General features: G+C 56.7%; 1 protein-coding gene across 4 annotated transcripts in view; it reads left to right on the top strand.

Annotated features, from left to right (window-relative positions):
* The window catches only part of COL22A1 (collagen type XXII alpha 1 chain), a 213,899-nt gene that overhangs the window by 125,149 nt on the left and 75,645 nt on the right, over window positions 1-13,105 (top strand). For 3 of the 4 annotated variants that reach the window (XR_012502318.1, XM_074353140.1, XM_074353138.1), the window contains exons 30-36: window positions 66-119; window positions 2,729-2,770; window positions 5,518-5,550; window positions 9,743-9,796; window positions 10,073-10,126; window positions 10,925-10,978; window positions 11,880-11,933. Coding sequence is in view for 3 of the 4 variants with exons in the window: in XM_074353140.1 (XP_074209241.1) it covers window positions 66-119; window positions 2,729-2,770; window positions 5,518-5,550; window positions 9,743-9,796; window positions 10,073-10,126; window positions 10,925-10,978; window positions 11,880-11,933 (345 nt within the window). In the remaining variant the exon portion in view is untranslated. The remainder of the gene's footprint in view (window positions 1-65; window positions 120-2,728; window positions 2,771-5,517; window positions 5,551-9,742; window positions 9,797-10,072; window positions 10,127-10,924; window positions 10,979-11,879; window positions 11,934-13,105) is intronic. The other variant, XM_074353139.1, reaches the window with a different exon arrangement.

Here is a 13,105-nt window from a genome sequence, read left to right as displayed (position 1 = left end):
CTGGAAGAGGCTGCCATTACACTCAGTTGAGTTCTAATGTTTCCTAATTTCATCTTTCTCTGTAGGGAGAGAAAGGGGAGCGGGGGCTCCCGGGACTGAAAGGTGGCCGAGGGGAAAAGGTAGGACTGCTGCTGTCACCCTGGCCATCAACCCCACGAGCCGCAGAGCCTCCCCTCCATAGTTTGTGTGCACTGACTGCAGTGAGTGCCGTTCTCGGAGTCAGAGAGGTGGCCTGGGTTACAGTCCTGGTTCCACCCAATGTGAGCATCTTATCTGACCTTGCTTGCCTCCCTTGCTGGCCTGAAAATGGTTCCACTAATATAGGCTGGTATCCACAGGCAGCTGGTTCCAGGAGCCCCTGCAGATACCCAGATCCATGGATGCTCGACTCCTATTTAAAATGGTGGCATATGAGGAATAACGGACCCCTTGGGAGGCAGGGCTGACGGTACCTCTCCCCAAAGGGTTTAGTAAAGCGTAGGTGCTCCTCTGCTTGGGGAGTGAGTTCCTGCGGGCTCGCTGTGCGCCAGGCCCTTGGGAAGCACTGCACGGGTAGTGACTCACGTGATCCCCATGGCAGTCCAGAGAGGGGTCATGTTAGCAGCATTGCCCCAGTTTTCAGATGAGGAAGCTGAGGCACAGAAGACCAAGCTGCTTTCCCGGAGCTGCGGGGATGGAGGGCGGTCGGGTCAAGACCTGAACCTCAGTCTGGGCCCAGCGTCCTGGCTCCTGGCAGAACCACACCTCACACAGGCCTGGCCCGAGGCGGAGTTGGGGCCTGAGGAATGGTCACCACCCGAAGGGCGCCCCCCACCGCCCTCACCCCTCTCCCCAACGGTGCTGTCAACTTGTTCTCCCAAGTGCGCACTTTCTTCCCCTCCAGTGTCCTACTCTCCTTCTGCCCTGACTCCCATCCCCTTCTCCCCGGCTTTGTTCTGTGCAGACCTGCCATCTGTATATAAATAGAGATCCTGGAATGGGCAGGGCTTTGGTGGGTGAGCCATCAGACCTGCTGCTTTACTGGACTTTTCAGAAATGCATTTTCACTTGAGAAACTCATTTCCAGGATGCGGAGTAGTCGGCGAGACCATTAAGCCCCTTTTATTGCTCTGGCAGAATTGCCAGGGCCACAGCAGAATCACAGTCAAGCTTCCAAAGACGGTGTCCTGCTTTTCTTTTCCTCCAGAGAAATATGTAACAATAGACAATTCTGGTTTTAAAAAAATCTAAAATAAGACATTAAAGCCGCATTGCCCCGGCTGACTGCCTGTGCATCCTGGCCTCGGCTCTCCTGTCCACGCCCTCCCTCCCGCCTGCTGTGAGCATTTTGGCTCCAGGGCGTCTTGGAAAGTAGATGCGGTAATGCCTTCCCATCAGCTGGGGCCTAGAGAGTTAAACCACGGAGAGGCTGGGATGGGAGCGCAGGCTGGTCACCTTAACTCCAAAACTCACAGACCCTTCTCCAGCCGAGCCTCGGTCTCCAAGTCAGAGAGCTGCCCGGGCCCTACCCCGTTGGCCCCCTGACCCTTCCTTCACCCCACAGCCCTGGAGGTGGGGGGCAGTCTCGAGGCCCTCGGGGTTGGAGACACGTCTCTCCCCAGTCCTCTTCTTGTTTACGTCTGTTCATACGTTTCACTGGGAAAAACCCTCAACTCTGAGCTTGGAGTCCTTTGGACTTTCTAACGCAGGGTCAGTCGGCTTAGATGAGACTGGTTCTGGAGCGTGAGGTTAACAGTGTCAGGGGGAAAACTGGGTAAACTCAGGTAACGCAGGTAGCGCTGAGGAAGGATCTTTCTCTCCGAAGCGTCTGAAACAGCCGGGGGAGTGCTGCTCAGTGTCTAAGGGCTTGAGTTCTGAGTCTAAAACCAGGGCGAGCCGTTTGCTGGCTGTGAGACTGTGGGCAGGAGCTGATCGTTCGTTTGTCCACTGATAGCCACGTGTGGACCCAGGCCTGCAACAGGCCTGGCCCTGGGCTGCTAGGAACACAGCTGGGCATGGACATCCATGTGCTGATGCCGTGTTGGCTCACGTGGTACGACAGGCTTTGGGGACCATTCCTCCTGCGTGGAGCAGCCCAGGGACCTCCTTTCCTCAGGGAAAATGCGGTAACAGTTTCCTCCTTGTTGTGCCTCTGCTGAAGGTGATCTCACTCAGGTCCCCGTATGATGCTGGGAGCTGTATGTACTGGTATCATTATTTTGCAAAGAGAAAAACAAGCCAATAGAGGTAAAATAATGTACAAAATGGTAGAGTTAGGTTTCAAGCTCAGGTGATTCAACTCCCCAGCCCGTGCTGTTCACAGGAATGCAATGTTGGTCCCCCAGCCCCCTGAGAAGAGCTTGTCCCCTTCAGAGAGGGTGGGGCAGGGCCCAGGGGGGCCTGTAAGGGGGCTCAGGTCTTTGCGCTCCGGCGCAGCGTGGGGTGTTTGCTGCAGCAGGTGGGGAGTTACCCAAGTGTCATCAGCAGGCAGATGGACAGTGGATCAGTGTTCCCACGTGCACCCTGCAAGAGTGCAGAGTGATGTAAATGGCCTGCAGCAACACACGGCAGCGTAGACACTTCTCACAACAGGAGGCTTCGTATACCTGAAATATTTTATAATTCAGCATCAGTCTGTCTATGAAGGTTGATGCTGGTGGGTGATTCTGTTGTCTGGGGACAGGTGTCCCAGGACGAACAGGGTTGGGGGCAGGGTTAATGGTAGTTTATTTTCTATTTCTTCATCTAGGGTGACGCTGGCCCAGCCGGCCCCCCTGGCTCACCTGGAACTGTAAGTGACCCTTCTCCTCCTTTGAATTCCTGGGGCACTGGGATGTCCCCTTCCTCCACACATACCGCTTAGTTACAAACATCGTTTCAAGGGAGTTTGCCAATAGCTAGACCTGTTCCGAGGTCTCATAACCCAAAAATGCATAAGCTCCTCTGAGAACCACCTCGTGTTTATTGGCTGACTTTATTCAGCAATTACAGTTACTGTTTGTCAGAACATTGACTAGATGCTGAGAATGAACACCTGCCTATTGCTTGTGGGGAAACAGAGGTCCAGAGACAGGAAGTAGCTTGTCTGGGGTCAGGCTTCAGGGTGGACGTACAGCCCTGACTCGTGCCTCCGCCGTCCTCGGGTCTGAGGCTGGGCGTCGTGAGTTGGTGTTGAGCAGTGAGTGTAAGCCAGGGCTTTGGAGCTGGAAACAAGTGGGTTTGAACCCCAGCTGCGCCATTCACCTGCACTCAGCAGCGCTGTGGTCTTAGATATGTTACTCAATGTCAGAAAGACTCGGTCTTCTCAGCTGTCAAGAAAAATGTTCTACCCAGCCAGCTTGCACATTTGTAGTGAAAATTAACTGAAATAATGTCAGATATATAGCTCGGTTTCTGGTACATAATAAACACTAAATTTTTTAAAAACCTGTATAAATATGTGAACATTTTCGGCATGCTTTTTTTCATTTGAATGTTCCTTCCAAGCCTGGGTGTTCTATGCTTTGATCAGATGAGTTCGGGGAAGGTGGACATGGCTCCGGGTGCTGGCCGTGACTGGGCAAGTAGAGGTTGGTGGTTAGGAGCCAGAGCGGGTGCCTGCCTGGAGGGCAGGAGATGGAAGAGCCTGAACACCCAGAAATCCTGCGTGCAGTGCGTCAGAGAGCTGTGCTCTGTGGTTTCTATGTGTGTTAATCATGATTCCTCAACTCGGTCTCCTCCCGACACACACGCCCATCAGCACGAGACCGACCACTCCGTGAAGATGTGGGAGGAATCTCAGAATCACGTGCAGAGTCGGAACTGGTCGTGTACAGTTTTTTGTTTGTTTAACACAGGCAGGCACGCAGAGAGATGAGCGCCGCCGTCTGGTGGGAGCGCGTTGGCGCACTTACTTGAGAAGGTCCTTGGTGTTAACAAATCATGAAGTGTCTGCCCATTAGTTTAGAGAGTCTCTTTCTCAGCATCTCTCCTAAGAAAACTACTTGCATTGTGTTTTTTAAAAACTTACAAGAATTTACATTGTGATGTTACTTAGAATGAAAAATTACAGGCAGCCTGCATGACCAGAAGCAAAGAATAACTAGCCCACAGGATAGCCATATTATGGAATCCTATTTCATTAAAATAAATACACTATGTGTACGGCTTTAAAAAGATACCAGTACTCAGGAAAGATAAAGTGGAAGGAGCGATCGGTGAATTACGGCGCGTGTCAAGGTTAGCATGGCTGCTGCCCACGCACGATGCCAGCCCCTGCTCCCGCGTTTGCTGGCTGGGGGGACTTCATTAAGTAGTTTCCTTCTCTGTCCTTCGTTTTTCTTACGAATGAAGCAGGGCAAAAACAGATAAGCTACCTCTCAGACTTCCCGTGAAGAACATATAAGTTAATACATGGAAACAACCATCGATAACAATGCTCGCCATTACTGTTTGTGTAACTCTCACACAAAGTCATGCGTCTCTGCGCATTTATAATTGTATGGAAATATATACAAATGGGTCTAAAAATACGCTAAACTGGAGAACAGGAGACGGGGAGGTAAGGTTAGGAAATCTCTTTTTTTCCTTCTGTTTTGAATTCATTGTGTTTTTTACTAGAACCCGTGATATCCTTTTGTCCATTCATTTTCACTTGAGCCCCGGCTGTGAGCCAGGCATTGGCAAAGTTTGGACCCTGTGGGGCTTACAGACTAGCCAGGAAGATAAACTCTAGTCTCATAGTGCCCCAGATAAACATATCTTGCAAATTATAGTAAACGCATTCACAGAAAAGGGCAGCGTGCATGACACGGGGGTCTAATTTATATCTGAGTGCTGGGAGCGAGGGGGAACTTTAAAGACATGATGTTCAAACTCCAGCCCCACAGGATGGGCTTAGTCAGTTAGATCAAGGGAGGAGACGAGCGTGTTCCAAGCCAGAGGAGCAGCCTGTGCGAAAAAGCTTTGGGGCTGGAGAAGGCACGAGGCCTGGGAAGCATTCAGTGCTGCGTGGAAGGAGGGCCACGCAGGGGCCAGTCCACGGGGTGTTCATCTGCCAAGACAGAGTTCTTATCTGCTGAGCTCTCTGTCCCCAGAGCTGAGCTCCTGCAGCTGGCGTCCTCCTCACCTGCGTGGAAGCCATTAGACGCTGAAAGTGAAAAGGGGACTGACTGGTTAGGGACCCAGCCATCCCGGCCGGCCCTGATGATTTGCATGAATGATTGCATTTCGGCCTCACCACACCCTGAGCAGAGAACATCCATCCCCTCTTTACCGATGAGAGTGCAGAAGCTGCTCACTGTCCGAGGGCACCCAGTGTCAGGTGGGGGCGACGGGATCTGAGCTCGGGCCGCAGGCCTCGAGTTCCCACCCCTAACCACTGTGCTTCCCTGACTTCATAAATCCTCAGGGGCTTTAAAGGAATATGTGATCCTAATTGTCGAAACCATACTCATTGGAGGAACCCTCGGGGCTGCGTTCTTCCACTTGGTAAATCTCTCAGAGGCAAGCTTTTGAAATGAATTCACGTTTTCCCAATTTCTGTGGTTTCCTTTTCAGACGTCCCTCTTCACGCCGCACCCGAGACTGCCAGTAAGTAGCAGTGGCCCCGTGTCCCCCCAGGGTGCTGCCTGGTGTCCCCCCAGCCTGGCTCACCATGTCCACAGGTGCTCTGGGAGCTGGGCTGGGCTGCGTCCTGACTGTCGGCTCCACGTGCGAGTCACGTGCCAGACCTTGTCCTGGCAGCCGGTGGGGCCTGGGGGCTGCCTCCCAGTAGCCGAGGGCAGAGGCCAGCCCTCTCTTTGGGTCAGGAGGGGCTGGTGGCTCCCAGGAGGACAGAATCTCTTGATTTTCAGAAGAGGAAAGAGCAGAGCAGACAGTCGCTGTGGGCGTCAGCAGTGAGGGGGCCCGCGGCTGGAGGGGGCAGGCCTAAGAGGGGCTGCTCAGAGGACAGGGAGTGCCGAGCTGGCTTGGGGCTGTGGCTGATGGAGGGAGAGCTTATGGCTTCTTGTGAAGACACAAACACGAGACAGAAAAGGAAGGTCACCGCGGCTGCAGCCTCTAGGAACCCTGCCCTACGCCTCCCATGAGCGGCTCCAGTGACAACGAGCGTGTTCGGGACCGCTGGTACCCTTGGCAACACCGAGGGCAGCAGACTCGCCTCCCTTGTTCGTTTGCTCTCGGCCGCACTTCTCCGGCATGAGGACTTGCTCCGCTGCACCACATGCGGCGGCCCAGAGGCTTGTGTGGGGAATCCTCCTCCGCGTTTTCACCACTGAGTAGACACGACCTCCGAAGCTAAGACGCATCCTGTGTACAGTGGGAAAGAACAGAGTAGGAGGGAAGAGCGAGCTGGTGCCAAAATCATCAAGGAGCCGGGGGATGTTGAGCTGCTTTGGAGGAAGAGCTGGGAGGAAGCGGGGGCAGGAGGGCCTGCCCCTGGGCAGCGCGGGCTGCAGGGGTGCTGGGAGATGCCTGCGGAAGGGGTGGGCTCGGGGCCCTGGCTGTGTCCTCTCCTGTCTCAGAGGAAAGGCTCAAAGGGACAGGGCACCAGAGCATCCAGCGCGGCAGGCGGGGTGCAGGCACCGCTCCCAGCATCCCTGAGGGCTGCAGATGTGCCGTGTCACAGACGATGGCGCCTGGCTCAGAGGAGCGAAGTGCCTTGCAAAGGGCCCTCCTGAGATAGGAACTGAGATGAAGTTTTCAGCCACAAGGCCCTGGAGGAGCCGCTGTCCCCACCTGCTGCTGAGGTTCAAGCCCCGCCCCATGGGTGGCACCAGCCCCCATCACACTGCCCCACGGCCTCTGGCCTCCAGAACCACATCCACCTCACAGTGCTTCCCACTCCTCCATCCTCTGTCTCCCTCCCTCAGGCCCACCCTGAGCCCCTAAAGCCTGGGGCAAGTCTGCACATCCAGCCTGTCCTTAAAGGAATTGCTCCATAAAGGATGATTTCCAAGGTGTTCCCGTGGAGAGGCACCTGAGTTGGAGCCCGGGGCCTGTCCAGCCTCCCCTTTGAATCCCAGTGGTGACCCCTTCCTGCAGGGTCTGAGCTTTGCAGAAACCAAGAAGCCATTTTCAGATGCAAAGCAAGGGGATCGTGTCCATGAAAAAAAAAAAGATTCATCGTGGATTATTGCTTGACTTCCTCTGGGGCCTGGCCTCATTGCCATGGTAACCGTGTTTGTATTGATGGTTTTTAAAGATGTTCTTCTGTTTGACTTCTCCCTGTTCCCAGCTGTGTGCCTTTGAGTCCCTGCACAGAGGGAGGGGCCGGGAGACTTAGAGGGGTGGCGAAGTTTGCGGCACAATTAAGAAGGGAAACAGAAAGGGGGAGGGGGTCGGGAAGGAGAGCCCCAAACCCTTCTGCTCCAGGATCGCGACGTCTCCAGGGGATGTCGGGCACCACAAAGGGGTGGGGGGCTCGAGGCGGTGTGGGGCTGGCAGTTTGTGAGAACAGAGCAGGGACTGCTAGGTGGGTGCAGGTCTGGAGAGGGCAGAGGAGAGGGGGCCCATCCCTTAGCGGGAGGAAGGAGGGGCAGGCGGCCTCTGCTTGGAGAAGTGACAGTTGAGAGTTCAAGTGGGGCTTCGTCACTGGGAGGCTCACAGGTGATTCAGAAGCAGCCACCTTGGAAAGGCCGCCGGACTCCACCCCCTCAGCCTGAGAAGGATTCCAGGACGCCCAGCCAGTGCCCTGCGTTTGCTGAGCCCAGGGGAGGATTTGCCTTGGCTGCCATCACCAGTAGGGGGCAGTCGGAGGAGAAGGAAGCCAGTCGTGCTCACCCATTCCGCATTCAGCAGCTGTCAGTCATCATCTGCTGTGCACCCGCGGAGAAGCCTCTGCCTCTGGGCTCCCGGGCCCCGGGTGGATAATGAGCATCTTGCCTGAGTCCCCAGGGCCCCTCCTCTGGCCTGGCCTGAGCCTGCTCCTGCCAGCCCCAGCGTGCGGGCTCCTCTCCTGTGTGTCACCTGAATCCACCCCGTCAGCCCTTCTGTCTTCACGGATTGTGTCTCCAGAGACTTGAGGCCCAGGCAAAGAATTTTGCAAATCCCCCACGGGAAATTTTCTTGGAGGAAGCAAGAATATTGTTTGGTGACTGGAGCCAGAGTGTGCTCTTCTCAGCTGGTGGGAAATGGAGATTCTGGAAGAAGGAATGAGCGCGCGTCTGTAAGCTCTTCTGTGTCGCCAGCACGAAGCCCTCTGCAAGAGCAATCATTTACTCCGGTCACAGCTCTCCTGTGGGGACCATACAGATTTCACTCGACAGGTGATGCAGAGAGAGAGTGGGGACCGCAGCCCCGGGCCGTGCAGACACTAACTCTGCGATCAGTGATGAGCTTTGGGGAGGCCAGGCAGAAGCCTCTAGGGCAGGGACTCCGAAACCTGCCCACGTGTGGGTACAGGAAGCGCTGTGGGACCCACAAAGGGCTGCGGCCGTCTGTGCTGCTGCTTCTCCGATGAAAGGCTTAGCACTAGCTCGCCCCAGGCTCCCCAATTCAGATGGTAGACTGCCTTGTGGAAGCTTCCAGGGTCCTCTCCAGACCTCCTGGTCTCCTCAGCCTTTGTCTTCAAACTCCCTACCTGCACAGGACCCCCTTCTACGCTCAGGGCAAATGCTCATCCTTTCTCCCTTCGGGCCTTTCTGCAGATGGGGAGCCCAGTGTCTCCCTAAGCAGCCCACTGCCCTCTGGTGGCTCCTTTAGTGAGACCCAGGCCTGGCCCTTCTGCTGCGCGTGCTGGCTGCTCCTCTGCTCTCCCCCAAAGAGCCCGCAGACGCCTGCGCGTGTCCTTTGTTAGTGCATTCTCATTCTGTGTGAAACAGGGAACCCCTACCCATTTTGCAGATCTAGACACTGAGGTCACTGTGGGCCAATACTTTGCCCAAGGTTATAGGGCTGGCGAGCTGGAGACCCGGCATTTCAGGCCAATCTGTGTGGTCCATGGTCCACTGTCCCCATGGCATCCCCATCCCATATGCTGGCCCTACAGCCGCGGGAAGGCAGGGACCTGAGTCCTTCCAGGTCTGCCTTTGTTACGGCATCCTGTCTGCCCACCTTCTCCCCGTCACCTGTGAGGAGCAGGGTGGGGATCTCCTGTCCCTCCAGCCTTCCTGGGAGGTATGAGGGGAGCCCTGGGTGTGGCACCAGTGGATGAGGAGGACCGATCCCTCCCCCATGAGATTGTCCCATCCCGGGAGCCCCGACGCTGTGTATGCCTTCCCAGCCCATGCCCGTCTCTTCCATAGCAAAAGTTAGAAACGCCGTTCTGTCCATGAGAGTCCAATGTTCGGTTCCCATTTTGTCCCCGAAGGGCTGGATCTGTTGAACAAAGCCCCTTCCTCAGCTTCTCCATCAAGACAAGAAAGGGGTTGGGTCAGGGGGCCGAGAAAGACCCTTCTTCCTCCCTGCATTCTTCCCGCTAGTCACTGATGGGCTCCCACTGGCCAGGCTCTGGGCTGGGGGGACAGGAATCAGACCATACAGAGAAGTCAGCTGCTGCGGTACCCGGTGCCGAGGGGGAGAAAGACTGACGTGCGAGCCTGCGACAGGAGGGCTTGGCCCGGCTCGGGAGTCATTCTCCCTGAAGAAGGCATTCTTGACCTTAGATCTGAAGGATGAGTAAGGGTCTGTCAGAGTCCAGTGGCGTCCGGCTGGAGGGGAAAGGCCCCAGGCCTAGGGGCAGCCCGGGGAGGACGGGTCTGGAGCCTTGCAGGACAGGAAGGCCCATGTGGCGGGTCTGGGAGCGGGCTGAGCGCGTCTGTACTCTGTGCTTCTCTGCCAACAGGGAGAGCCAGGGCCCAAAGGAGAGAAGGGCGATCCTGGCGCGCCTGGGGACCCGGTGAGTGCCCTGTGCTCAGCCCCACACCCCTGCTCCATGCCCCTCCCTCTGTGCGGCTGGTTTCCCTGAGACGGGATGGCTGAGGGCTGAGCAGCTGCAGGTCTGAACTGCGCACAGGAGCCCTGCTGAACCAAATGAGACCCCTTCCTCGTCCCTCTGGGGTCCGAGGATACTCCCTTCGTGGATCTCAAATTATGCTCATTGCACGTGTCCAGGCCTCCCCCATCTGTCAAAGCGAGGGGTTACCCGGTCCACTGATGGGTTGTTTCATTGCAGGGACCACAGGGTCATCCTGGAGAATTGGGGCCTCGGGGACCCACTGGACCACCGGTAAGAAAACCCTCTGTCCACCTGTTGCCTCGATATCCCCACCAGCCCCTTCATCTCCTGCTGGCCCTTCTCACCTGCCATTCCCGGAGTGTCCACCAGGGGCGCTGCTGGGACTCTGTGAGTCCAGGGCCTTGGGGCTGAGAGGGCCCCACAAAGAGCCCCAAAACGCAGCCCACGGGGCCAGGTCCTGCCGCTGGACCCCTGGGTGTCGTTACTGTGTCCCTGAGGTGTCGTTTAGGTGAGCTCGGTTCCAGCCACGCCCTCCCTCCCCGACTCAGTGCCATCAGGCTAGTGGTGCTCAGGTCCAGGGCTGTCCCTGGCTCCCTAAGGCTTTTCAGACGCAGGCAACCCCTTCCTTCCCACCAGCCATGATTGGCAGCTCCAGTTTAAATGACACCTGGAGTGTGTCAGCATTTTGACTGTATTTTCTGCAGCTTTGGCTTCTTAACTGGCTCTTTGTTGGGCAGTGGTTCATGCTCTCTGAGAGTTTCCCTGGGAACGACCTGTCAGGGCTCAGACCCCATGGGGCCCTGGGCTGGCTGTGTGCACCCAGCCTGGCCTGTCCCTGAGCCTCGTTTATGTAAGGATGAAGGGTTGGTGCTGATACCTATGTCCTGGGGGTGGGGAAGATGGCCAGCGGAGGCCAGGAGGTGTGATTCTGCACCTTTAGACCCTGCCCCTTGCTCTCTCTGTTTGGATCACCTGATTCTGATGTTAAGTTCTCCGTGACCTCCCTGCACAGGGCTGAGGACAGCATTGCCTGCCGTGTCCCACCACCACATTTTATTTCCTCTGCAGGGTGCCAGGGGTCAAGAAGGTGCACAGGGGACGCCTGGAGCAGCTGGGAACCCCGTGAGTCCTCATGCCCCACCTGGCTTCCCCACCCCGGGGTCCCACAGGAGGGAGCCTGGGCCGAGCACCTGCCCCCGGGCTCCCAGCTCTCCGCTGACTGTGAGCAAGGGGCCAGGAAGGTGCAGTCCACACTGGAGGGCTGGCCAGGGCTGGGGCCTTCTGAGCAGTGAGGACCAGAGAACATCTCCACAACGCTCCCAGCACCTCGGGGCTTTGTCCACGTGCCAGCCCACGAAGGGAATCTCCTACCACACAAACATGGGTGATCCACATGTGGACACACATGGACGCTCTTTCCCAGATGGGTTTGACACTCCCGGAAGTGTGCCCACGTGCACAGCCGCACCCACACATTCGGAAACCCGGGTGGACACATACAGTGATGCACGCGCGCACACACGCACACACACACACCCCTGATGCAGTTCCAGCCAATCCAGGAAGACACAGACGACCTTCATTAGACCAGAGTGTCTTTCTCTGCAACTCCGATCTGAACCGTCTGCTCCATTTTCAGTGTTTCCTTTGCCCCATGCACTTTGGATAGAGGCCAGACGTCACCTAGACCCTTGTGCACAATAGAACCTGGCTTCCTCTGTGCCCTGACCCCGACACACTCCACCTCTGCCTCCCCTGTGCCTTGGTCTTGAGGAGCTTCCTAGCATCCTCCTGCCTCCTGCCTCCCACCACTGGGCCAGAATCTCACTCATTTGAGGTTTGGCTGGTAGGGGTGCTGTGGCACTCAGGCAGGGGTTTATCTCACCTGTGGAGGGAGTTTCAGTTTAGAAACGTTTCTGGCAAGTCAGGGGGAACAGAGTAGGAGGCAGGTTTGGAGAGAGCCTGGGGCGACTGCTTGCAGCCAACACGCTGGCCTTTCTAACCTCCTTCCATCTCTGAACAGGGCGTTCCTGGGCCTGCAGGCCCCCCTGGTCCCAGTGGCCCCCCAGGAAGTGCGGTGAGTTATCGGTGGGGGGGAGAGGGCAGGGACACCAAGACTGGTTGTGGGTCCACCGTGCCCACCCCCTGAGTTAGCTCATTATCCTCCAGGAAGCTCAGGGGTGTAGGCATCCTCCCTCCCATTTCACAGTTGGAGAAATTGATGTCCCACGGAGTCACCTGGAAAGTTACCAGCCTGAAGCTCTGGGTAGCTCGTGAGGTCTCCAGGTGGCCAGCGAGGCGGCTGTAACTGCTGAAAGCCTGTGAGCATCACTGATGCTGGAGTCAGCGTCAGAGGTGCCTTAGAAGGGGCAGAAGCTGAAGGGGCCCTGGCTGTTGGGATGCCCGGGTTCTCGCCCCGGCTCTGTTGCTCATGGGCTGTGGGCCCCTGCATGGGGCCCCTGGCGGCCTCTGCTTTTCTGTCTTCAAAACGGAGAGAGTGCGCTGTGGCAGTTCACCCATAACATCCCGCTGCGCTGGAAGCATGGACACCGCCTCTCCCACGTGGGCCCCAAGGGGCCTGCTAAGAGACCAGCCTGAAGGTCTCTAGGCACTGATTTCAGCTTAACGTGTGCAATAAAATGCCCAGTGGCATCAGGTCAAGGGAAGCGGAGAATTGCTCTAAAATAGGTTGAGGTCAGTCCTGTTCAGCCGTCAACCTCCATGTGAAGAATCACAGCAGTTTGGAGGACAGACCCTGGGTGTAGCCACAGGCCAGGCACCGCTCTCAGTGCTTTGCACGTATCAGCTCATGAGTCATCCCCACCCTGGCGGGGGCATTATTACTGCCCCGTTTTACACAGGAGGGAACAGGCACGGGGAGACTGACCTGCCGCTCACGGTTGCCTTGATCCTGCTGTAACAGGAGTCATGTCGCCCTCCCCACTGCAGTGTGTGCCACAGACTTCCAGGAGCAACGCTGCTTCCCTTTGCCGAGGGTTTCCTCTGGCTTTTAGAGACCTTATTGCCCAGCCCCATGACATGTGGCCGGAAGCTCCTCTGCCACCAGAAGCAGCCCTGAGCGATGGTGTACAAATGCCCCAGCTCCTTCACCCCGGTGGAGCCACTCTGAGCACGTGCCTTCGTTGGTCCCCAAAGCCCCCGCAGGACTGAGCTCCAGTTACATGAACGAGTCACTACCTGCCTGTCTTCCGCTCTCTCCGCCCCGCACTGGTGCACACCCGGAGCACT

Source organism: Camelus bactrianus, chromosome 25 (genome assembly GCF_048773025.1).
Source record: "Camelus bactrianus isolate YW-2024 breed Bactrian camel chromosome 25, ASM4877302v1, whole genome shotgun sequence".
Classification (NCBI taxonomy): Eukaryota; Metazoa; Chordata; class Mammalia; order Artiodactyla; family Camelidae; genus Camelus; species Camelus bactrianus.
This window is presented reverse-complemented; position numbering and strand designations above follow the sequence as displayed.